Source organism: Arvicanthis niloticus, chromosome 16, assembly GCF_011762505.2.
Source record: "Arvicanthis niloticus isolate mArvNil1 chromosome 16, mArvNil1.pat.X, whole genome shotgun sequence".
In the NCBI taxonomy this organism is placed as follows: domain Eukaryota; kingdom Metazoa; phylum Chordata; class Mammalia; order Rodentia; family Muridae; genus Arvicanthis; species Arvicanthis niloticus.
Genome location: NC_047673.1, coordinates 6,207,428 through 6,233,540, shown reverse-complemented (window position 1 = coordinate 6,233,540; position 26,113 = coordinate 6,207,428). Strand labels below are relative to the sequence as shown.

Below are 26,113 nucleotides of genomic sequence, written 5' to 3'. Positions count from 1 at the left end.
ACTATTAACAAATCGGATGCCCTGTCCCCTGAAGGGAAGATTTGAGGAGAGATTGCTGGAGGTAATGTCAGGGAGTTGAAACCATTTTGGAAAGAAGTGCCTACATTTGGGTCGACGTCACCCTCCAAAGAGAAAATGACCTCATACTTCCTTCCAGTGCCACATAAGCCAGTCTCTCCAGGAGATGAAATGCTCCCATGAGTAACTGTCAACATCTAATGTGTAACTGAATGCTACAGCTGAAGAAGGTGGGATTTGTGGATGGCCAGTTCAAAGCTATGGCACGTGTACCACTCAGTAGCTAGAGCGTTCTTCACATAAGGACGGCATGGACCATCATAACCTGAAAATGCTACCCTGGCTGGCTCAGAGACCATCCCAGCTGCTAAGGGGAATCACCCTGGCTAACCCAGGTGCTGCAGGGCAGCAGGCTGGCCAAGCCTTCCTCCTCATCTGCTGTATGCACAGAATTTCTGGGTCTCCAGTTCCCCTTGGCCAGTGGCCACCATTCTTTTCTCCAGCTATCTTTTCCTGTATCAATGGTTATCTCCCCTGACATTGGCTTTGCAGTGACAGAGAAGCTGATAATCAGATGCTGAGCCAGATTGCTGAAGCAAACCAGAGGGGCTGTGAGTTAAGGAAGGAGATGCCTGAAGAGACCTGGGCACAGGGATTTCAGCTCACGGCTCCTTGCTGCTGAAGTCACCACAGTTCACTGTGTAGGAACTGTGGGTCTACAGACCAAGAGGCAATAGCTGTTATTCCAGTTTCTGTGTGGACCCACCACACCTCATTCATTAGCCTAGCAGATCGACTCAGAACCGGCTTGATTAGGTTCCAGGTGAACAGAGCCACTCACCATCTGGTCCAGGTGGACCCGCAGGCCCCGGGACTCCTTGGGGACCTGGTTTTCCATCAGCTCCTGGTGGGCCAGGATAACGTGCTGGGATGCCTGGCTCTCCTGAGAAGCCTTTGGGTCCCATCTCTCCTTGAAGGCCTCTCTTTGAATCTGAAATCCAAGAGCATTTGAAGCAGGTGAGTGTCCCGATATGTAAAGGCCGTGTCATCTTTCCTGTCACAGGATCGTTATCAGGAACAAGCATCAGGGTCTAGCTAACAGCAGAAGATGACAGCCTTGGTATGTTTCTCCACAACTTGTCAACTTTTACAACTGTCACAATGGTCTGGGATTGTGACCATTTGCTGACATCATTGGACAGCACCGCTGGGTCTTCCACCCAGAGACGAGGTAACACTAATCACCCATCAGTGTCATAATCTAACCTCGCTTGGGTTACTCTTGCATTTGTCCTTCATCTCATCAGAGCTGAGGCTACTCCATGGATGGATGGATGAAACCACAGGAAAGTCACGTGGCCGGCAAAGCCTACTGGTCCATGTCCATGCCTGAGACCAGGTATGTTCTGATGCTATGAAACTCCATTACCTTCATCTCCAGCCGATGGGCCTCGGGGCCCCATGGGTCCAGGGTCTCCTGGCTCGCCTCGGCTTCCTGGCTCCCCATGAGCACCTTGGAATCCTGGGTCACCTCTGGCACCTGCAACCAAGACAGGTCCCTTCCTTAGAATCAGATCATTGTCTAGGAACAAGCCCATACCCCAGCAACGAGGCTGCCATCTACAGACAACTTCAGGCACCCAACTTCCCAGTAAGTCCACCGTATTCACAGAGAGTCAGGGAACATTCAAATGCTGGAAATTCAGGAGGCTCCAATTCACAGCCCAGCAGGGTAAGAGTCTGATAAATAGACAGTAGAAAGGCATAGAAGACACCAAAAACACCACAGTGGTTTCAGCGATCTGAGAGGCATTCTGGGCATTAAAAACTAGAACCTGTGCGTCTCCTAGAAATGAAGACATTCCCCTCGCTCACAGATTGGGCCACATCTGGATGGTAGTGAGTGTTGTCAGCCAGAACCAAAGTAACTGTTTCTAGTGACCCCTTTTGAAACCACCAAGGAAGCTGGGCTGTCTCTGAGGTATTCTGAACGCCATTTTGTTTCACTTGGAGAACCTGTCTGGAAAGCTTATGACTTTGCTGCTGACAGAAGAAGGGTCCACATGTGGTCAGGTCATACACTGAAGCTTTTGTACCAACCTTTTGCCAGGGATGGATAGGGAGAGTAGACAGAGGGTCCTGGGGGTCCTTGTTCTCCTCGCTCTCCCTGGGGAAAGAGAAAACACTGTGAGTCTAGCTTTCCGGAGTATTCTTGATTTGTATACTGCCAGGAGTGCACAGAATGTAGAGCTGGTTTAATAGGGTGGGTTTTCCTCACTATCCAGCATGGACTGTCCCCATGGCAACATCTCTACCACGTGATGGTCGGGAGTCCCTGCATCCCAGCTACCAGACAGACATAAAAAGGAGCATCAGAGCATGTGAGGATCTCCCCCGTGAAACCCTTGCCAGGAGTATGGATGCCAGAAGTGTCTGGGAGACTACAAGGATTCTGAGTCTCAGACCTTCATAGTGCTGACAAGTGAGCCATCTGCTGAGGGGGGAGGCAGCATGGAGACGCAGGGACGTCCAACACCATCTGCTCTGTAGAGCAGCCTCATGTAATCTCCAGATACGCCCCCGCATTTCCCTGATCTCCACAGACATGTCCTCTAGCAGGAAGGGCCACCCACAGGGCCGGGTCCTCTCCTAGCTACCCTGGATCACTTCGCCTCGTCTTTCCTCTCAGCCCTTAGGGTTAAGCACACAAGTTCTATCCTCCAACAGGAACTGGAGGTACCTCCCCACCTTGCTGCTACAAAGCCAGCCTCCTGCTGCATGCTGAGGGGGCTGAGCAACACAGAGCAGCTCCCCTTTAGGGAGCTCATCTCCCTTGCCCATGCTGTTTAAGTGAGGAGCAAGCTGTCATCATCAGAAAGACATGAGTCACCTTGGGTCCTCGGGGTCCACTGGGACCTTGGAAACCATCCAGGCCTCTGCTTCCCTGAAAGAGATGTGAACCTGTTAGTTCCAGATTCGGGGAGAAATCCAGAAATCAACCCCGCACCACTTCTACCAGCACAGCCAAGAATCCCCTCAATGACCCAGTGCACATCCCCAGTGCACATCCACCTCCCTCATTTCAGATGCACAAATATCTTTAAAGCTTCTTTTCTTGATGCAGGAGGCAAATATGGCATTGGCTTGAGTGTCTGTCAAACAGCCTTTCCTTCCTTTGTGCTTTACTTTTTTTTTTTTTAAAGATTTACTTTATTTTACGTGTGAGTATTTTTCCTGCATGTGTACCACGTGAGTGGCCGGTGCCTGCGGATGTCAGAAGAGGGGGTCACATCCTGGGCTAGAGTTACAGATGGCTGTGAGTGCTGAAAACAGAACCCTGGTCCTCTACAAGAACAGCAAGTACCCTTAGCCACTGAGACGGTCTCCGGTGCTCCCCGACCCTCGACCTTGTAGCTTTTCTCACTATTTTTCCCCTGATTGTTGGTGTTGAGAGTGTTGTGTGACTTGTGTTATGGACCTCTGGATGCATCTGTTCTGCCCCCGTGGAACTGTGCAATACGGACAGCTGCTCTTACCAATCCCCACACCAGCATCCCAGTGAGCAGGAGACTGTGGGATTCGTCTCCGGCAGGGCAGCCACATCTGATCCCTTAGCTAAACTTTTCCTCCATAAAGAGCTTCGAAAATTTACAGTTCCCACCAGACAGAATCCTCAGAGCCTGCTGATTTGGAATTTCTCTTTTCATTAAAAAGCAACCCAAAAATCCCTTAACACTAATTTGGTCTCCAGTTTTCTCAAATACCAGTCAGTGAGGATGCTGAACAGATCTGTAAGGCTTTCTGAGAAGCTCATTCTTCTTGCAAAAGACTACATATGGCAAGACTCCCAAAGCCAAGCCAGGGTTCAGTCAAAATGGGCCTGCCCCGGGACCTTACATCTCTGCAGGAGCTCATGTGCTGTTTGATGGGCTGAGATTGGCTAATCTTTTTTCCCCTTTTGCAGGGTTGTGGCTGACTCCGGTCCTCTCACACTGGGCGGAGCTTTATGTTGTTCCAGAGAGAGCCCTAAGCTTTGAAGGACACTAATTAGCAGAGGTCCTCAGTAGCTGATGGGAGTTCACCATCAGGACACATTTACAGCCCAGGAAATGTCTCCTCAAATGCTCAACAGAAGGCAGTGCACTGTCTTATGGGTCTGGATGTGTTTCCATCTCTGGATTTCTAGGTCTTTCCTCAGGCAAGAACTTGGGCAGAAAGAACTAGGGTTAATGTAATACAATGCATGATTCACCTAGGGCCATGGAGCAGGAAGAGGCAGCATCATGATGTCATTAAACTCAATGATGTCATTACACACCTGCCTGTGGGCACAGCCTTGCTGCCTGCTCCTAACTCCCATGTAGCTGGAAAATTATGCCTGGTAGCTGTGATTCCTGAGTCTAAACAGGTCCGTGGCAGTCCAGTGGCCCTGTCCACACAGGGATGGCCACTTCCTCTGCCCTACTTTCACACCACACGAAGATTGTGGCCAGTGCACGCTGTCGTTAAACACGGGTTTCCCCCAAATGATTGCTTTTTTTTTTCCCCCAGAAAATGTAGTAACAATCAAATGCACGAGACATCTTCCTGTCCCCTGCCTGGAGCTTTTTACTTTTCTAGGTGTCCATGCCTGTGTGTCACTACACGTGCCCCCCCCCGCTCTCTGTGTGACATACACAGGCATGTGAAGAAGGCTCTTTGTTCTTGTGGGGAGGCTGGGGCTTCCCCGGGATGCATGGCCGTCCCTTCTTCCTCCCTCTTTGGCCTGCTGTTTTAATGGGTCACTGTACGCAGGCAGCTCTTTGGAGTGGCCTCTAAGTTCTGGCCCCTGCACATCTGGAAAGCTCATGGGGAGCCAGCAGCTGGCCGGTTGGACAATGTGGTCTGTGCTAACGTGCAGTGGGATGAGTCATTTGTGTATGTCTGCCTGGTTCCCTATTTTTTCAGTTGGGTAAACTATTTCTTCCTCTGACCCACTTAAGCACAGATGTCTGCTTCTTCCCAAGTTACACAGAGAAAGCTGGACGGGCATCCCTATTGTACTGTGCCTAGGCAGGGATCAGGGGTTGCTGGGCCCTAGTCTAGGACTCTAGTCTCCATGGACATCTAGTTCCAGGGTCAGCTGTGTTGAGCCATGTTTCCAGACATGATAGCTACTCTGTTTCAGTGAAGAGTAGGTGACAACATGCCACCCGCCCACCTCAGCAGTGTACTGACTGACTCGGCTGGGCTCTGGGCCCAGTGCCTGCTTTAGTTGCCTCTACAGAATCTGTTCATCGCCGCCTTTAAGCCAGTGGCTTTCTGGCCTTGGTTGTGGAGCAGGGGACAGCTCTTGCCTCTGCTGTGTTACTTTCTGGGACACTCTTAGCAAGAACTACCACGAAAGGAAGTTGTACCTAGTTAGTGTGCGGCGTCCAGCCTGAGTTTAGAGTCTACAACTCGAGGGAAGGAGAACAGCAGTAATAATGGTCTCCATGGCACATGATCAATGCCAGAACCTGGCCTCTAGAGAGCCATGGAGGTCAGCCGTGACACCAGGCGGCAAGGACTACCTGCTATCCCAGAAAAGCCACAGAGCTTCTCTGCCTTAGTTCAGCCTCTGGGTTCTTCAGTGTCATGTGGCTACTTGCTGTGGTGATCTGGGCAGGGCTCAGGGGAAGCTAGGGTTGCGAGGCTGCTTTCTGTGTACCTGACAGGATAGCTTGGTGGGAACAAGCCCTGAGTACCCTGTGCACACACTCTGGTGATGACTATAAGCTGACTGGAGCCATGGCTGTATCCTGGGGCGAGTAAAATTGGTGCACGTGTGTACCTCAACCCTGCAGCTTCCTGGCATGCTTGGGTGTGTATGTTGTGTGTATGTGATGGACCCCTACATCTAGTCCATGGGATGAAATGTGGAACAGCACGGCACAAGTTTGATTAGAATTCCTTTGTTATCAAGTTCGAGTTACAAGCATGCTAGGAAACATGACCCTGGAGGCTGGCACAGATCTAAAGCCAGACCCCAGAACTGTCCACTGTGGATGACAGGAGGGGGCTGGGCTCTGCAGCAGGTGAGCTGAATTTGTGCATTCAGACAATGAATGCTGTGAGTTAATTAGTGATTAATTAGATAAAAGCATTTCTACGTGTGCTTTCCATTCCAGCTGGTGTTTAGTTGTTGCTAAATCTTGTCTGGACCTGTAAAAAAATTTGTTTTTCATACACATTCTCTTTTTCTTTGCCAGACCACAGGAGAAAAGCAACTAGGTTATCATTAAACATAAGCAAGTATCAAAGTGTGTGTAGAACTCTAAGAAATAGAGGGGGGAACCTCAGTCACCAGCTGACAACCTTTTAGTGACAATGACAGGGTGTGAGGTCCGGGCTGGGGACCTAGTGGCAGAGACCTGGGGTGAGTTCTGTGGACAAACCAACAGACAGATGAGGGAGGCTGACACAGAGGTTAACGTTCCACTAAGGACTCTGAGAGTTGGAACAGTTATGAGCCTCTGGATGCAGGGGACATCCCAAGTAAGCTTTGGGGACAAACGCTGTTTTCTGAGATGTCACTGGTTACATACATGAGGTTTCAGGCCCAGTACATAGACTTACTTTCTGTCCTGAGACTCCCTTTTCTCCATCAAGGCCAGGAAAACCCTGTGTTGAACAGAAAACACAAACAATAAAGATTTGGGACAGTCAGCTAAGCTCCCCAGAGAGATGCATGACAGTACCAACAACCACTCATCAGCCTGTGCTTGCAAGGTTTGGAAGAGCAGGGGCAGGCGCCCACATTCAACTACAGTTAGCCAAATCTAACCCCAAGTGCCGAGGTGTCTGTTGACATTTGTGGCTCTGAAGGTGACATCTTCCTCTTACAGATGAGACAATAAAAATGTCTCCATAAGGGACATTTTTATTGGACTCTTTGTCCAGAAATGAACCTGCGTCTTAGATACTCTCTGTAGTTTGTTACAAAGATTAGTCAGGCCTCATACCAGGTGGAATCTCCTGGGCAGGTACTGTGTTTTAAAATCTTTAGCATGGGGGTGGGAGGACATGGGTTCATGGGTTGAAGCAAATGCATCTGAGAGATGTCCCTGGTGGTGCATGCCCAGCTGGCTGGTTGTGCCCAGGGTAGAGCCAGAGGTCCATGGGAAATCTGACCTTTTTTGCTCAGTTTTTCTACAAATCTAAAGACTGATCTAAAAGCAGAAAAATCTGTCTAAAAAGCAAAAGCCAACTAGCCAAACAACCGTGGTTCTAAAACATGCGGCTCACCCGTATTCCTGGGAATCCCATGATGCCTTCCTCGCCTTTTGAGATTATGCCCTAGGAAAGAAAAAGCAGAATGTGAGAGGTGCCTGGAGCCGACCTCACCACTGGCCAGCCTGCAGCCTTCCTAGGCCCCTTAGTGACAGGATGGGGGTAGAGAGAACACAGGGCTATGTACTGATCATCACCCAGTGTGACACACAGTCACCACCACAGTGGGGAAGAACTAGGAAGCTGAGTCAAACAGGTCAAACAAGATGGCAGTGACCCCGGGACCCGATTAGAGGCCATTCTGACTCACTCCCAGCTCCCCTCTCCCCCTGCCCCCTCACCCCGGCTTACAGCTTCAGATAATGCTATATTATTAAATACATTTAATAATCTATATTATTAAATAAAACACACTGTGTATCCATGATATCTTCTCACATAGAGAAGTGTATAAGAACACAAGGGTTAAGACTAGAGCAGACCGATTCCAACAGGAGCCCCAAAGATGGAGTGATCACAGAGGGAAGGGAACAAGTGGTCACGGAACTTACAGATGTCCCCCGTTCTCCTTGTTCACCCTTTTCACCCTGTGAAGAGTACACGGAGTAAGAAACGCTTTCACCTTGGAGATCGGCAGTACATAGGCATCAATACTGTCTTAGGACACTAGGCTAAAATGTATTTGATAAAATATTGAGCAATCTTGACGAATTCCTGGCAATCAGTAACTCCTAAATGCCATGGCTTCGAGACTCAAATGCAAACACGGATTATTTTTTTCTAGAATCTTCACAAGGTGATTTGTGACGTGCCTGGGAGCCTTCCTCTCTTCCATCTGAGCAGCTAGTTATCTGCATCAGCAACAGGATGCAGGCATCTCTGAGCATCCATGTAGATGATGCTAGTGCCCACATGCCTGTCCCAGAGTTGAGGAACACACTCCAGAGGACTCCCAGTGACCACACTCAGTCAAATAAGGTCTTCTTGGGAAAAGGCAGTTGGAACATACTAAAATCTCAAGTCAAAGTAGCTTTAAAAGCAGTATAGACTTTCTTCATGGTATTTTGGAATGGCAGGTCCTTGGCCCATCTTTGCTGTCAATACACAGCATTTGGCAGCTCACAAGCGCCTCCTACTGGCTGCTGGAAACTGTCCATTCCCTCCAGTAGCTGGTGCAAATTTGATCTGGTTCTCTCCCCTCGACACCAAATTGGCAATGAGGTCTTTCCTGTCTTGGGATGCAACTGTTTGCATAAAAATGAAGAAAATGACCTTTGCACTCTCCTCTTCTCGGATCAACTGGGAATGGCCATCCCTTTCTTTACCTTGTACATATCCGGGTGGTACGTTGATGGCGTGGGCCCGGCAACTGGTGTGTCAGATGGGATCCCGTTGGGTCCGGGCTGTCCTATGTCACCCTGCAGATTGTTCAGCAAATGTGAATCAGAAGGGCACAGGACTTGAGGAATAGCCCAGTCTTACCACATGCACTGTTTTGTTTTGTTTTGTTTTATTTTTCTTGGCTACTTTGTATCACAACAATAAAATAACTACACCAACATAATGGCAGTCTAAAATGATGTGAACCACACTCCCATCAGCAACTGTTTAGAATTAGTACATCTAGGTCAAAGATCACCAATGATTCTACGCTGCACCTGCTTCTGCAGGCTACAGAAGATTTGATAGATTTGGGCTTTGCTGAGGTCACCACAAACAAAAGGCACTGTGTACACTAATGAGTGAAGGCTAGACTAAATATCTCGAAAAGACTCTCACTGCATTTGTGTCTATAGCGGCAGACACTACTCCATGTGAGTAGTGATTGATGGCCAGCCCCATACCCTGCTCACGCCCTTTCTCTCTCAAACTGATAAATGCAGGAGATTCCAACTGTAGTCTCTTTTGCTGTTGCTACAAGTAAAAGACACTGTAAGTTTGAGCTCGGCTACTATGTAGCAGGAACGGCAGCAGAACAAGGGTGGGGGTGGGGTGGGGGGGCAGCTTCTGAAGGCTGCCATGTGTTCTGAGCATTCACTAACATGTTCAAGGACTGAGAGAGACCACAGTAGCCATGAGGGCTGCGGTGTGTTCATTAGTATCCGAGTAATACCTTCTTGTGGATTGCCTAAAGTTCATCTCCATAGTCTTCCACGTGACTATTCCCTCCCTAGACCCTCCTTCTTTTTATTTAACCTAATTACTGTGGGATATTTCATTGTAGGAGACTTTACATTTTTATGTGTTTTGTTCTTTATTTTTTCCCCCTTAATGGATTAGGATTTCTGATTTCCACTTATAGTATTCATTGAACATGCAGAGTGCCCCCAAAGTGTCAGCATTCACACTGTAGAGCCAGAAGAACAGATCTGCTGCTCACTGAGCAGGCAGGTTCACGGTGTGTGTGTGTGTGTGTGTGTGTGTGTGTGTGTGTGTGTGTGTGCGCGCGTAGGTATAAGCACTGTGTTCTCTTCCAGGCTATGAGGTCTTAGAAGGGAAGCAGTAGGAGGTGATGGAAGTCACACAATCTTTCATGACTGAACTCAGCCAGGGCAGCCATATCATCTGTTCCCTGAACTGTTTCCAGATTAGGCTTTAGCTAAGCCCTTTGATCTTCTCTGGGTCCCACACATTAGAAAACATTCTTAGGGGACACCTCCACTCCCCAGTCCTGAAGATGGGTGGAAGTCACATGTCCCTAATTCACCATTGTCCCTGGAGTGGGGGTGACCTGGCATTCAACCATGATCATATGCAAACTGTTCTCAGGTCACCCTGGGCTGTGACACTCACTGATTCCTGGTCTCCTTACCTTTTCACCCTTCTGTCCGTAAAAACCGAGTCCTCGGTTGCCCTGGAAACAGAGACGGTGTCTATGAGTTTGCAAGAATCAAGAATCACAGTGAAACCAAAATAGCTTTTAGAAGAAAAGAGATCAAGACATGTCCTCTCTGAACTTCAGGAGCCCAGTATCTCTCCTGGTCCTCTGCCTACGGAAGGTCTGGAAGACCTAAGGGGCGAGTGGTGAGCCGAGAAGGTCCTGTTGGTTGACACGTTAGCACTCGGCCATCCAAGGGACAGCTGGAACTCCCTCAGGTTCTGGGCCTTCTAACAGCCTAGATAATGGCCCAGATTCTGTATCTGGAGATCATAAAGTCGTCTCATTTTAATAAAAATCACCCTAACTTCATATAAACCCTTTTAAAATGATTTTAGGGGACTTAACACTGACTGCATTTCATATTTATGTGGCTGTTTAGATTGTTTTCTGAGGCAAAGTCAGGCCTGTGTCTCAGCCAGTGTTTATCTAACAGTTCCTCCGGGGAGCAGCTGGGCTGGAGTCAGCCCTTGCTGCTGTCTGAGACCATGGATGTGAGGAGCCACCCCACATGGTCCTTTTACCCCCGTGCTCTTTCCCAGGGTCTCTATTGCTACAGGGAGCAGGCGTCACAGGGGACTCTTCCAGACTCTCTCTGCAGTCTACTGCCTGCCTCCTCCGAGGCTTAGATATCTTTTGAGAAAGAAAAGCAAAACCTTTAATTAAATTCTGCTTTCTTTCGCCACCTGGCTGGGAGCTGAAATCAAAGCTCAGCATGGCGGCCATGGGAGTCCCTACAGCACGCCTGCTTATAGATGCTTGTCAGAGTTGCCAGGAAGTGACTTGGCCCAGGGTGAGGGGCTGTTTGTATTTGCAGCGTCCAGGGGAGATCTGAAGCCAGAGCCTGGACTGGGCCACTGCTTCCTTGGCCCTGCGGCTCTGCCACTTCCGGCTTCCGCTGTCCTTGGCTATAGGCCCTTCCCACAATGCTCAGGGCTGTCTGATGAGGGTGAGTGTGGGGAAAGTGGGGGTGTATCCAGGAGCCTCCTCTAGTTCTAGCTCCAGCTGGAAACTCTGTTGGAGGGGATGAAGCCTAAGGGGTATGGAGGTGGGTGGCAGCCAAGGTCACCATGGGTCACAGAAATGGGACTGCATATGGAGCAGGCGTGGGACCATGAAGACCTGCATCTGGATGTGGAGCAGCGGACGGTTCTTCCAAGCTTCCTGCTGGACCGCAGGATCTCTGATCAGATATTTTTCTCATCACCATTACTGAGTCTGGACAGCTGTCCAGCTTCCCCAGGTTATGACAAGCTCGGTTCTCTTCTCAAGACGCTGACAAATTCCATGGTTGGTGCTTCTCCAATGTAACATGTACGCTGGCATGGAATCAGTGTGGCTCTGGTCTCCAGCCTGACTCAGTAGCATCGGACATAGTGCTGACCTAGTGCTGACCTTAGGCTCTGACTGAGTCTCACTGTATCCAGCTAGGATGAGGGTCTTCCATTCCCCTTCAACAAACATAGTGTCGCCCTGTTTCCACCCTGGAAAACTGCCTCTGCAGTTAAATAGAGCTGCCCTAGATGGTCCAGCTGCACATCTTGCACTGTGGCTCACCAGTGTGATTTGCACATAGCCACAGCGATGTCATGGATCTACACACAGCATCCCCACATTAGGCTTGGGCCAGGCATTCAGACACACCACAGAGTCTGTTCTTCAATATCAAGTCAGACTGCACAAGAGTTCTCAGCATAATCTACACCAGAAATACTTGGCAGCCAAGTTGTTCTCTGGTCAAAGAATGAAGACATAATCATCAAAGAGCCTTCCCTTGCCCTCTCCCCCACTGACTTACTGGTTGTCCTTTGGGTCCAGGGGGTCCTGGTGGTCCCTGTAGAAACACAAAGACATGGATAAGCTGGGAATCCCTCCCCCCCCAGCACTCAGATGACATCTGCTTGGAGACCCTGGGAAAACCATTGATGTCAACTTAGGACAGTATGGTCAGCTTCCCCACATCTGTCTTGGTGGGATGAAAAGCCAAGAAGAAGGCAGGGTCACTGTCCTTAGACTGTGCTGCTGTCTACCCACAGCTGTTCCTGGTTTACTTGTGTGTTTTGGGCTTGTGACTTTACCCGTGTCCCTGATATGTCTGTTCCTAATGTGCTTTGTGAAGTCCCAGGCCCTGTGACCAGAGCCAGACTCTTCTGCTCTCTTGGGAAATTCCCCATAAGACACTGTCAGATTTTGGTGATGGATTTGCAAGTACTCATGAACAGAACAGATCTATAGGTTAATTTTGTAGACTGAGCGGCTGCATATGTGCATTCTAAGGTTATCTGAACTGTAGTTCTTTAGTTATTGTATACTTTTCTGTGTGTGTGCACATTGTGTGAAGGCCAGTGGTCTTCCTCAATCATTCGATCATACTCTGCCTAATTTTTTTTTTTTGAGACGTCCCCTCTGAACTCTACTTAGAGGGAACCTCTAAGTCACACAGTCATTGCCATGTAAGTGAGCCAGCCACTTACACGAGAACATGAGAATGGGTTCAGTCACCTGGAGCCAAACTCTCTTGTGTGTCATCGAAGGCTATTTGCCTCACTGCTGAGAAGGGCTCCTTCTCCTCTCTGGCAAGCTTACCCTCATCCTGCTCAAGCCTACCACACTTTTCCGTGTCATGTTAGAAGGGAGGGATGACCTGTGGTCTCCACTCAGGGACTTTTGATGTGTCCTTTTCTACAGTGGCTGAGGCCCAGTTGGGATGCACCTGTTACACATGCCTGGACCAGAAAAAAGTCTGTTTCTTTCTTATTGACCCAAGTGGGGCATTTGGTAGGCTTTGTCTAGGGATGATGGGCCCCATAGTTAATATGGAACCTGAAGAGCTTATACATGATGGGAGGGGCCCAAGCCAGAGCTAGCCTGTTGCTCGATGGTACTCAATGGGTGGAAAAGGAGCATCCACAGGTGAGCTGGCACTGGGCGCAGGGACTTACCGGTCTTCCAGGTGCTCCTACAGGACCCATCTGTCCTATTGGCCCTGGGCGGCCAGGAGGCCCCTGTGGACAGACAAAGAGAACATGACTTGAAGACAGGCTGACTGGGGTGTCTATTCCAGATTTTTTTATTTGTTTGTTTTATGTATGTGAGTACACTGTCACTGTCCTCAGACACATCAAAAGAGGCCATCAGATCCCATTACAGATGGTTGTGAGCCACCATGTGGTTACTGGGAATTGAACTCAGGACCTCTGGAAGGGCAGTTACTGCTCTTAACTGCCAAGCCACCTCTCCAGCCTGCTTCCTACTCCAGATGTTTTTAAAGTTTTGCATGGAATTCCTTAATGAAGATGGTACTCACTTGGTAGCCGACGAGGCCAGGCTCTCCAGGTTCACCCTGGTTGAGAGGAAACAATGGTTAATTAAGAATTACTTGTGTGTGTGTATGTGTATGTTGTGTGTGTGTGGTATGTTGTATGTGTTTGTGTGTATGCTGTTTGTGTTTGTATGTTGTGTGTGTGTGCTCATGTGTGCGTGTATGTGTATGGTGTATGTGTATATTGTATGTGTGTATGTTGTGTATGTGTATGCTGTGTGTGTTTGTGTGTGTGTGCATGCACATGCGTATGTTGTGTGTGCATGCGTGCACACGTGTGTATTGTGTGTATATTGTATGTGTATATGTTGTGTGTGTTTGTGTGTATGTGTGTATGTTGTGTGTGTGTATGCTGTGTGTGTGAGTGTGTGTATACTGTGTGTGTGTATATGCGTGCACGCGTGTGTATATTGTGTGTGTGTATGTTGTGTGTGTTTGTATGCTGTGTGTGAGTGTGTGTATGTGTGTATGTTGTGTGTGTGTGAGTGTATGTATGTTGTGTGTGTGTATACATGCACACGTGTGTATATTGTGTGTGTGTATGTTGTGTGTGTTTGTATGTTGTGTGTGAGTGTGTGTATGTGTGTATGTTGTGTGTGTGTGTGAGTGTGTGTATACTGTGTGTGTGTGTGTGCAAGAGTTCATGCAGGTGCATGTGAGGACAGAAGTCAATATCAAACGTTATTCCCCAGGAGACACTCAAACTGACTTTTGAGACAGGCTCTCATTAATCTGGAGCTTCCTAAGCAGGAAACTCTGGATGGCTATTGAACTGCATGGATCTGCCTGTCTCTACCTCAGTGCTGGGACTGAGTATAAGGTACTGTCCAGCTTTTATACACAGCCTTTGGGATTTCAACTCAGGCTTTATCCTTGCATGGCAAGCCTTTTACTAAGGCATCTCCTGAGTCCCTAAGAGTTAACTGATTCTAAGCATCTTTGGATTCATTTACCTCTATGGCAAACAAGCATGACATATACAAGCCTTGCCAGACTGAGGTATTTGGTCTGTGGCACTGGGAACAAGGGGAGACTGAACACACCCCCACGCAGGAATATAATGACCCCAAGTTAATCACAGCCTTGTTGCTCTGTGAGTCTGTGAATTCCTTCCCTGCATTGCTTCTCACACTAGAGTTAATTTCTAACTGGCTCTGTTACAGTTTACACGGGATCCCTGAGTTCCATCTCCCACCTATGACAAACATACCCGGTATTTGTCACGGTCTTCTTTAGAGAGTGCATAAGGTTCGCCTTTCTGCCCCTTGGGTCCTTGGGGCCCCTAAATTAGCAGATACATAATAAGAGAAAAAAACACAGAAGAATCCATTATCTTCCAGCATAGCCACAATGACATAGATGACTGTCAGCTTCTGTCTGTCACACTCTGTGTCCCTGTGGATTACAGAGCTACCTCCAATACTAATTTGTTTAAGGTACAACCATGAGTTTGAAGCTTCTTTTTTAAATGTTGTAATCTTAGAGTTAAAATGGAAACACCTTATAGGACTTAAGCTGTTTTCAGAGCCCCAAACAAAGCCCCTGTACTCATCCCCCGGCATAGGACTTCTGTCTTAACAGTATTATCAGGTAGATGCTTAGAGCTATTTAATATAGGAGACAGGCTTGAATCATTCAAGATATAAGGTGTGTGTTATGTTTGAATATCTATATGGAATCAGTATTTTACAGTGACATGTGTCTCTTGGTCATGATGCTTAAGCTAGTCAGACAGAAAACTATTGAAATTCACTGAAACACGGAGTCACGTGAAAAATGAGATGGGGCTGTGTGTGGTACACGGGCACTGCAGAGTGGAGGTGGAAGCTGTGAGCCAGAGGCACCAACTCAGTGCAGGGTAAAGTTGGGGATGTTAGCTCACAGCTTCTCACCTCAGCGTGTTTTCAGAAAACAAAGGCTTAACCAAAATGTTAGCCTAACCCGGATTTGCAAATAGAGTTCTGAACGAGCATCTTAGAATTCTTTGCAAAGATCCTAAGGATGAGGTCACAAAGTGAACAATCGCAGGAGGGCCACTGTATTGAAAACGTATTTTGGTTGTGTGTTTGCCCGTTGGTAGATGCTGGAGAATCTGACCTCCTTCCGGGTCCCCAGGAATCCCATAATACGAGTCCTCGGTGCCAAACAGACAGTGGGACGCAATTCAAGCTTTAGTTATATCATTAAGCAATCCACTGTTATTGGACTTAGAATGAAGCGGGAGATGGGGGATCCTTAGAAGACAGTAGGGAAGAACATACACCAAGTCACTCATCTTCCACCTAACAACAGTCAAGAATGCTTGAGCCCAGGACATTTGGTGGGAGAAAAAAAAGCGGCTTCTACAGCCCCATGATGACAAAGACAGGGCGTGGCAGGTGGCCCTCCTGGGCTGAAGCAGGGCAGTGGAGCCAAGGTCACAGTATTCTTGGTTCAGTTACACTGACACGTGCCCTTTACTCATACCTCCAGGCTAAGCAGACCACCACACTGCACATATACTCACAGGGAGGCCGGGAAAGCCCCCGGATCCAGAGGGCCCCTGTGGACCAGCATCTCCCCTGGTTCCATTGCAACCGTCGTAGCCCGGTCTTCCTCGGGGTCCACCTTGCCCTGGGTGCCCCTGGAGAGCAGAACAGTGTGTGAACAGTCAAGTTTTCACATAGCCGACCCATAAAACAGTGGGGAATGTTCTCAAAATTCCCCCTCTCTGCCCTCACAAATCCAAGGAAAAGCTAACTCAAAAACGGACGAAGAAAGGAATGAATGATTAAATAAGCAAAGCTGTTTCTTAAGCAGGTTGGAAGCTGGGTAATTCAAGAGTTCCAAGAAGTAGTTAAAAAAAATGAGCAATTTAGTCTCAGGCTGTTTGTCGGAAAACATTTTTATGATTTGTTTATCTCTGAAAATGTGTGGATTCTTCACTCTGCCCTTTTCTCAAGATCCCGAGTAATGAGGCAGGCGCTTACTTCCTTCTTCCCAGCTGCAATGGGGTGTGACCTGGATTCTCCTGGAGCTCACTCTATGGGTGACATTGAGGACCTGGCTATGCTGGGTTCATGTTCTGTTAAGCATGGCCGCCTTCTCTCTGCTCCACTTCCTTCAGGACTGTGGGGCTATGGGTCAGAAGGTAAAGAGAAGACTTTCCTTCCCTGGCTCTTGTTTCTGGTACTAAGCTAGCCCTGCTGGTGAAGCTGGGAACCAGTCTCCCTCCTTGTGTGTGCCCAGTAAGAGCGCACACACATGCTGGTGTGGCACAGACAGGGGTGAGGTTCACAGGGTCCACACCTCTACTGCAGCCACAGATGAAGAAGGCTGACGGCACATGTGACCAACACTCATCCCTGAGCTCAGGTCTGGCCAGGAAGCCGCCTGGGAATCTGTTGGATGAGTTCTGTGAGTCAGGCGCTTTTTTTTCCCCCACAAGAAGTTAAAGTAAACTAGTTTGCAAAAACACTTTTATTATATTTTGAGATTTTTCTCATGAACAAACCATGCCTTCTCCCCCCTCTGCCTCTGTCTGTCTGTCTCCTCTGTCTGTCTGTCTGTCTCTCTCTCTGTATGTGTGTGTATGTGTTGGGGTCACCACCTATTCTATAGCTTAGGAAGGCCTGAACTAACAGCAACCCTCCTGCCTTATCCTCCCAAATGCTGGGATGATAAGCATGAACCACACCCTGCCTATAAGTCTCCTTTTGACTCTGTTCTACACAATTACTACAAAGAGTCCAGGCAGCTGCAGAAGCCACTGTGGGCTTCGTTCTTTTCTGGTACTTGCTGGGCCATTTTATATTCAGATTGCTCCATGTGGCAAATGAACTCTCAAGACCTGCTCTGTACAGACCATCTGTGAATCACGCTCCATCTTCCTGACTGTTTACAAGGTTCAACTTTAGCAAAGTAGAATCAGTTCTGGAGCCCTGACTATAGGAATCTCCAGGAAGGAAACACTTTGTCCATTGTTTGTCAGGAATCCAGGAGGAGAAGGAGTGCACTGAACACCCCCCTTCCCCCGTGTGATGCCATAAACAAAGGGAAGCCGGCTTGTTTCAAAGGTTTCTTTAAGTTATAAATGCGTTGCTTGGAACACACACAATGTTTAACCTTCTCATCTTCCCAAACACTTACAGGAATTCCATCTGCACCGGGGAATCCAGAGACGCCTCTCGCTCCCTGTAAAGAATCAGAACAATTAATGAAAACAGAAAGGCCCAGTGCCCACCCACAGCAGAGGACCTCAGCCAGGTCCCCCAGTGCCCACCCACAGCAGAGGACCCCAGCCAGGCCCCCCCAGTGCCCACCCACAGCAGAAAACCCCAGCCAGGAACCCCAGTGCCCACCCACAGCAGAGGACCCCAGCCAGGTCCCCCAGTGCCCACCCACAGCAGAGGACCCCAGCCAGGACCCCCAGTGCCCACCCACAGCAGAGGACCTCAGCCAGGTCCCCCAGTGCCCACCCACAGCAGAGAACCCCAGCCAGGACCCCCAGCACCCACCCACAGCAGAGGACCCCAGCCAGGACCCCCAGCACCCACCCACAGCAGAGGACCCCAGCCAGGACCCGTACCACATCTCCTTTTGGCCCAGTTGGTCCAGGAACTCCCCGTTCACCCTTGTCTCCTTTGCGGCCCTGTAGTCCTGGGAATCCTTGCAGCCCTGGGGGACCATTGTACCCCTGGATGCCCACTGTCCCCGGCTGGCCCTGTGGGAACAACACATGTTGAGGGTCACAGAGGAAGACAGGAGTCATTCTCAGTCAGCAGTCATTTTCCAAATGGCTCTTCCCATTCTCCACAGTCTGCCATCCTCAGGAACGTTATGTAAATGACCGTCTTCTACCAGGGCCACCACAGAGGGATTGCTGCTGGCTAGGGAAAGACATCAGAGAGCTTAAGGGTGTGACAGGCCAGGTTGGTGGTGAGCGGCCAAACGTCACTTCTCAGTAGACAGTGTCAGTTTGCTTGGCTTCAGTGTAAAACGCTCTCAGTGATTTCCCTAATATAATGCGTATAGGTGTCACACAAAACATAGCATATCCATACAATGGAATATCACTCACCTTAAACAGAAAGTACGGACACATGCTCCAACAGACACATGCTCCGACAGGGATGATAAAAAGATACCAAACGGTTTCACTTATAGGATGTCTCTGGAGCTGTTGAGACTTATCTGCTGTCACGTTTCCAAGTCCTGTACTGCCCTGGGGCTAGAGGGAGGCTTATATCTTTGTACTGATTTTTTTTCCCCCTCCACTGCCCACATGTAGTCTTTACTGAGTGCTGAGGGGTCATCTTCAGGGTCTCATAGCATTTTAGTGAGAGGACAAGTTTCATGGAGGGTGAGGTACCGGGTGGATGCCACAGAGACGTCCATCCAGGGGCAGGAAGGCCTTGCTCAGAGCTGTTTGTATCTCTCCTCTAATGGTTCTGGTAGGAGCCACAGGTCTGTGGGTGGAAGAGCCCCATTCATTGAAGACAGAGACTGGTGGGGAAGATTCAGAGACCCACCCCAGATCAGGTACCCTGCCTCCTCAACCCAAGGAGAGTCTACAAAGGTCTCTGGGTTCCATTTGGGTCAGTGCCTCAGTGTTAGACACGGGGCTCCCCGTGCTGATCCTTCATGCAATTCTAGCATCTTCCAGCTGTTGCCACACTAGCAAATGCCCAGCCAGGGCGGGGCAGGCTGAGCATGGTGAGCAGTGGTGGAGTCTATGCATCTTAGCCTCGTTGAAGACCATTACAAACATGAGGCTGGTCCCACCGGGTGGTTTCCCACGAGGACAGTGACACTGTGGGGTGGATGGATGCAAGGCTACTCAGCTCACTCTGTCTCCGAAGCTCTGAGGTTTGGTTGCTGCTTATGTGTTTGGGAAACAAACATGTCTGGCTCCGACTTTTATGGGTGTCTTCCGGTCACGTTTATCTTGTTTGAGTTTATGGTGCTGCTAGGATCTAGCTTTCCTGGGATCTGCCATGTGGAGGCCACCCCTTGCCAGTGTTTACCATGACCCCTCCAGGAGAAGGAGACACTTTACAGTGGCATCATTACTGTTTACAGTCTGCGAGTCTGTCAGTGGGAAAGTCATTCTAGGGCTGAGGAAAACAGTTCCTCGCTACCACAGCATGTGCATGTGAGACTGTCCTCATCCCTCACGCTCAAACCCTATTGGTGGGAGCAACACAGACCACCCCATGAGGTCATTTTCCTCTTCTGTCAGCTCTTTAACCCGCACTTCTTGGATGGGGCGTCTAAGTTAGGGGTAAACTCGAGTCTCTTCTCCTTGCACAACTCAGTGTGTTCCTCAAACTCACAGGTTTGCACAATCCTCACCTTTATCTAGATCCAAAATACTCTTGTGGACTCAGGGAAATCCAGACCCAGCAAGCAGTCCCTCCCCATTCTTCTTCCCCAGCCTCTGGCAACCTCACCGCCCACTGGACTCTGTCTCTTTGGTTCCCTCTTCTATAAATCAGCAGGAATGAAATCATGTGATGTGTGTGACCTTTCAAGTCTGGCTTCTTTCACTCAGCATGATGCTTTGGGGGCTCATTTATGTTGTGGCACAGACCAGCCCTTCATGTTCATGGCTGAATATTATTCCACTGTATGGATATACCGCGGTCTGTCCCTTCATTTGCTAGTGGGCATATCTGAGTGTCTCTATCTTTTGACTATTTATTTACATGTCTGTCTGTCTGTCTGTCTGTCTGGGCACAAGTGCCATAGCACACATCTGGAGGTCAGAAGACTTAGTGGGGTTAGTTCTCCCCTTCTACCTTTGCATGGATCCTGAGGTATCAAACTCAGGTCTCCTGGTTGTACTTCAGTCACCTTTTCTTGCTGAGCCATGCCACTGGCCCACTTGTGTAATGATGAATAGTCTTGCTCTCAGCATGTGTATCAAACAGCTGCCCCCTACAGTTCCTCCTGTGGGTTTTCAGTGTTTATCCCCAGGACTCAGTGGATCTCATGACAATTACACATTTAAGTTTCTGACCAAACTTTTTCCTCAGTGGCTATATCAGTTCACAGCCCTACCAGAAATGCTCCAATCTCGCTTCACCCTAGCTAACGCTTACTTTCTTCTTCTTTGGCTCTAGCCAAAGAAGTGGTGATGGACTGGAACATTCCGAAGCACCCAGGCTGCGCTTCTCCAGGGTGGGGGGAGGGGGTGTTTGGGGGAGAATGTGGGTTGGCTCCTGACCTCTGGGGATGGAGCTCCTGTTGCTAGGCTGGACCCTGCCTTGTGGGACAACTGGGCATTTGCACACAGCCTCAGTGTGCTCTCGGGAGGTATCCTTGGCACGGTAGGCAGGCTGGGGCTTTCCCCAGGATGTCCTGCCTGGTGGGGAAGTGCTCTGTGGAGTGTGAGGAGCAGCTGCACACGCAGGTGAGGAGGCTTTCCCTTTGTGCTAATCAGCCATTGCCAGCCTCTGTGGGGAAGGTCCAGCTCAGAATACTTATTTCCATCTCTTCCTTTCCTTGTGTAAAGAGGTTAAAAATAAAGCTGTCCCGAGAGAAGGTGCCCACTCCACATGCTTCCACGGCAACCCCCAAACTCCCAAATCTACAAGGCTCTTCAAATTTCTGCTATGCTCTTGAAAATCCCCTCTCTCCCATGTCCCTGCCCCCCGCCCCATCCACACCGCCCCCATACATAACACAGAATATGTGTTACAAACCTTTAGACACTTTTCAAACGACCTATAAGATTGTGTGTGTACCTTCCACCCGCGTCCCTTTCTATCCACAAGGGTGGGCCTTGGGACACCATCACTCCACCATGCACCTCCAGGAGGTGGCTTGCCAGAAGTTTAGAAGCAGCAATTCTGTTGTCCCCACAGTTGTGGCGTGGGGAAGTACTGAGTACCAGCCGGGAGGACCCATAACTGGGCTCGGAAAAGCCCAGCATTGAGGGCTGCCTGCTTGGCTCCTGGATGACCTAGCGCTACCTGTGTCTCCTCGTGGGGTCATTGCAACTTCATGCCGAATTCACTAGAAGTGCATTGTCCTATGCAAGGCTCCAGAACCCTGGATCTGCATTTCACACAATTCTTAGAGGTTCTTGTGTGCATTGCTGTTAGAATTATGCCATGTTCTACACTCCTTCTTTCCACATGGCGCTCAGGGTAGAAGATGGCTATCTTTTAAATAAGAAGCATCTCTTTAGGATGAAGTTCTAGCTCAGAGAAAGGTCTGGCTCATTGAGTCAAGCAAAGCCAATGTCAGCTAAGCATTAACTTTAATTAAACTTCCCTATAAGACAGAATAAACGAGACAGGGATTTGTCCACTCAACACCCCATCCTTCCCTTTCTGGAGTCAAGACTGCTGTGTACCTGGTCACAAGTCATTGTTGGTGGATGGCAAGGCCAAACTCAAATGTTATTAAGTTCTATGGTTAAGTAAGGTGTGCTTAGCATCCCAAGCTTCTGAGAACACTCCTGAACTTGGAAAAGCTTATATCTGGAAACAGGACAAAGTGTCATCGGAACGCATGCATGCAGAGCCACGATGCGACTGGACATCTTGGATAAAGGCCAGATAAGACCAAACACCCACCCCCAAGGACATAACTGGCCCCTGTGCACACCAGGATGTTCAATCTGGCTGCAGCCTTTCCGGGTAGAGCAGAATAGACTCCCTGTGACGCAAAGTCCGAGGATGAATGGTAGGAAATCCCCTCTCCTTCCTAAACGGACTCTTCCTGTCTCACCTTTCATGGGTAGCAGCCACAGACCCTCCTACCCTCCCCAGCCCCTTGCAGACTCTCCCTTCCTCTGAGGGCAGTAGACCATGACTCTTGACAATCCCGGGGAATTCCTAAGTCCTAGTGAATTTCTGCAAGCTGATGGCACACACTGGAAAAATCCATGAGATGTCTGTGACGGCACAAAGGGCTCCTTCAGGATCCAGGAAACGTATTCTGCACCCTAAGATTTAGAACTGTCTACTGTTCATGAGGATGACCAGTTCACGTGTGTGGATGTGTTATGTCACCTGCAGGGGAACTAAAGAGTACCAACCTAATGGTATGTGACAGAAGAAACTTGGAGCTACTTTCCAAAATTATTTAACAGATTGTAGTTAAAAAGCAAATAGCATCTGGCTTGGTGAGATGGCTCAGCTGGCAGAGGGCCCTGCTCTCAAGATGGCTGATCTGAGTTCTGCACCTGGGACCCACGTGGTGGAAGGAGAGAACTGACTCCCAAAAGTCGCCCTCTGACTTCCACACATATACACAAATGCATGGCACACATGAGCCCCTCCCCCACAAATAAATAAGTAAGTAAATAAAATCCATACACCATGAAGCGAGCACCTGGCTTTACTCCCAGGACCCCAACTGAGGTCATCCACTTACAGTGGATCAGACTCAAGGAGAGAGAGAGAAATAATAAAGACAAACTCAAACCAACCAATTTCGGCTATTGCCACCTGCAAAATGGCTAGAAGAAAACACTGAGACTTTGGGATTGTCAAAGATTTCTTAGCTGCGTGTGCGGGCACGCGCGCACGTGCATGTACACACACACACACATGCACACACAAAATCACAAAACAAAATAGTGGAGATTAAAAAGTTTGATCCTCCACATACTGCTGAAATTAAAAGGCTCTAAACTAGCCAAGTCTGGCCCAAACTAGATGAGGGGCTCCGTGGCATGCTCCTATTAAACCTCCTGCTGACGTCTGCGCGTGGGAGCCTACAGCAGTGGCCTGGTGGCCCTGTCTCACTTAAACTTCTCTCCCGAGTAGTTCCCAGCATCTGACTCTCACCTCTCGCTCCACAGACCATCTGCTGAGTGGCTGGCTGCTCATGTAGTTAGTATCTGGCTTCAACTCACTCACGATTCTCCCGATTCACCCCAGTTCTATTTTTAGAACACTTTCCTTCTGCTTTTGTGGTTTTTGAGGCTTGAGCCCAGAGTCCCACACATGAGAGGCAAGACCTTCACCACTGATCTATATCCTCAGTCTGAACCCCTTTGAAGACTACTATAGTAATGTCTCAGTTTTCTGAGAGTCAGCCGAGGGGGCGCTGCCCCGAGAGAAGGCTTGCCACCCACATCTGTCCCAGCCCCCATTCAGTTCTGTAGCCCCCTTGAGCCATTAAGTAAAGTCTTGTCTTAGCACTGGCCCCAGGGAACTGCTGGTTGTTGGCTCCATAGAGGGCTTGGCTTATCTGTCTACACAGCAGACGGAATGCTGCCCGGGCCCTCATGATGAAGTCATCAAGGAGACCACCCAGACTCATGGAAGGAGGCCTGTGTATCAGACCCTGCTCGGCATCTGATTAGATAATGAAATATTGTGGGCAGCCGAGGCTCGGGTGAGGCAGGCTCTGGAATGCTGGGTGCTACTCCTCCAGAAGGCTCAGGCCCGTAGTGTCTGAACCTGGCTGCTTTAAGCATGACTGAGCTGAACATGCTTAGCAATGGGCAGGGCCTGGGTGGGACCACTATGGTTCAGGGGGGGATCAAAAGTTGTAGAGGAAAAGGGGTGTGTACCGACACAAGTCTGCAAAAGTCTAAAAAGGAAAGAATTTTAATGTCTACTGAGTATCTCAGTTTTGAAATTTTGAAATGAAATCAATATTCCTGGTGAGAGGAACAGGGCCGGGGGTGATAGTGCAGTTCCAGTAGTCAACACCAGGTGGCAGTCATTCTCAGTCTCCAGGCAAGTTAGGAAACCTGGCCTCTGACTTGAAGGCGTTGAGTCTCTCCAGGGTCACATGACTCAGCTTTAGGGGACAGAGGTCAAGTCCCTCATTTGCTAACCTCCCCTGGGGATAATCCTGAGGAAAACTGTGACCACCTAATTCTAGTTAGTCCAAGGGGCTATCACACCCCACTTCCCTTAGAGTAATTAAGTCAATAACTCATAATCCTTCCTTTAGTCTTGGTAAAGGAAAGTATGTCAGCTATTGACACTGGGAGCCTGCTCCCATGCCTACCCTGGTGGCACATGCAACAGTGACTTCAGGTGACATTCGATCGGATTCCTCCCCAGGACTGATCTTTGCTTAGACAGCCCTGGATCTTTGCTGAGAGCCATTTCCCACCTTTGTTAACACATTAGATTTTAATTCCTGCAAAACTCAGGACACATATTGTCACTATGCTCATTCTCTGGGGGAAACTGAGGTGTGGGGTGTGGTCCACCAGACTTGTACATTCTAGGAGAATGAGTTTATGTGGCAGATGGCCATGTGGCTCTGGGAACCCACTGTCAGCCTGGGGCATGCTCACTGCAGAGAGGAACTTAGTTGTGAAACCAGGCAAGGCAGGACAGGTGTGTCTCCCACACAGCTTGGAGGAAGAAGAGCAGAACAGAGCAGAGTTGGTGGAAATATGGCTTAGGGACAAGATAAAAGGGTATAAAAGTGAATTCTGACTGAGGTGGAGAGGCTAGGAGATGGACCACAGATGGTGGACTGGGTGAAAAGGGTCCGTGAGAGGCTGAGGCATCAGTGATGACTGTTCATGCCACCTGACCGCCACGACCTATCTGAGAAGGAAGGGAGGAGAATGTTGTGGTCTTTCAATAGCTGGAACTCCATGCTGAGAGGTGGAGGAGCAACCATAAGGCGCATGAATGTCTCTTGGAAAGAAAAGATCGAGAACACCTCCTACCTAGAGATCTCACCTCACCAGGGAGAGGTGTTGACTCCAGCCCTAAAGGGTCTAAGGGAGAGGCTGGAACAGCTCTGTCATTCTCTGCCTCTCTTTTCTCATTCCCATGTGGCCTCTGAATGGCTTTGTTTGTTTATTTGATTTGTTTTTATTTTTTTTCTCAGACAGTGTTTCTAGCTCAGACTGGCCTCAAACTTGCAACACAGCCAAGAATGGCCTTGAACTTCTGACCCTCCAGCATTTACCTCTTCTGGATTACAAGTGTGAGCCCCATGCCCAGTTTCTGCAGTGCTGGGAACCCAACACAGGGCTTTGTGCATGCTCGGCAAACACTCTACCAACTGAGCCACATTCCCAGTCCCATCCCCTTGCTGGAGACAACCCACATCCTTGTATATGTCGAGCAAGTACTTTGCCACTGGGATATTGTCCAGCTCTAAGCCCTGATGTTAGACTCTGGGAAGGTCAAAGGCAGACAGTCCACATCAGATCACACAACGTCACACACAGCCTTTCTTCCTTGCACCTTTAGAAGGACCTGCTCTTTGTGGGGAGTCCCAAGATAAGACCTGCCAGTCCTTGGGGAACCCCTTCTCCCCAAAACCAATCTGGGACACTGTTGCAGCCTTCAGGCTGAGCTTGCCCTCTGGACAATGAATAAGAGGCCAAGCTCACAGCCAACTATGGTCCTGTAACTGACTCTGGTGTCTCTGCACTTCCTCTCTCTGATTCTCATCTAGGATGACCCCTCTGATGTCACAGAACACATATCCCAAATGGAAACAGGCCCCAGGAGATCAATCTCCCATGTAAGTCTGCGGGAAGCTAATGTATGGCTCAGTTATGCAGACGGGAGACCCAAGACCCAGTGACATCCTTCTGCAATCTGGAGAATGACTCAGGGACATATGTCCTCAGGATGCATGACAACCCCCTCCTCCCTTCTTCCTTGGAGACAGTGTTTTGTGTAGCTCAGGCTGGCCTCAAACTCACCCTGTAGCAATGG

General features: G+C 49.1%; 1 protein-coding gene across 1 annotated transcript in view; it reads right to left on the bottom strand.

Moving 5' to 3' along the window:
* Col4a2 (collagen type IV alpha 2 chain) overlaps window positions 1-26,113 on the bottom strand; it is a 139,874-nt gene that overhangs the window by 34,585 nt on the left and 79,176 nt on the right. The window contains exons 5-20 of the mRNA XM_034520012.2: window positions 18,037-18,171; window positions 17,598-17,642; window positions 15,976-16,092; window positions 14,680-14,751; window positions 13,455-13,490; window positions 13,090-13,152; window positions 11,946-11,981; window positions 10,082-10,123; window positions 8,595-8,687; window positions 7,821-7,856; window positions 7,285-7,335; window positions 6,616-6,660; window positions 2,909-2,962; window positions 2,119-2,185; window positions 1,448-1,558; window positions 860-1,009 (exon numbers count right to left, since the gene is read on the bottom strand). Of these exons, the coding sequence (XP_034375903.1) occupies window positions 860-1,009; window positions 1,448-1,558; window positions 2,119-2,185; window positions 2,909-2,962; window positions 6,616-6,660; window positions 7,285-7,335; window positions 7,821-7,856; window positions 8,595-8,687; window positions 10,082-10,123; window positions 11,946-11,981; window positions 13,090-13,152; window positions 13,455-13,490; window positions 14,680-14,751; window positions 15,976-16,092; window positions 17,598-17,642; window positions 18,037-18,171 (1,153 nt within the window). The remainder of the gene's footprint in view (window positions 1-859; window positions 1,010-1,447; window positions 1,559-2,118; window positions 2,186-2,908; window positions 2,963-6,615; window positions 6,661-7,284; window positions 7,336-7,820; window positions 7,857-8,594; window positions 8,688-10,081; window positions 10,124-11,945; window positions 11,982-13,089; window positions 13,153-13,454; window positions 13,491-14,679; window positions 14,752-15,975; window positions 16,093-17,597; window positions 17,643-18,036; window positions 18,172-26,113) is intronic.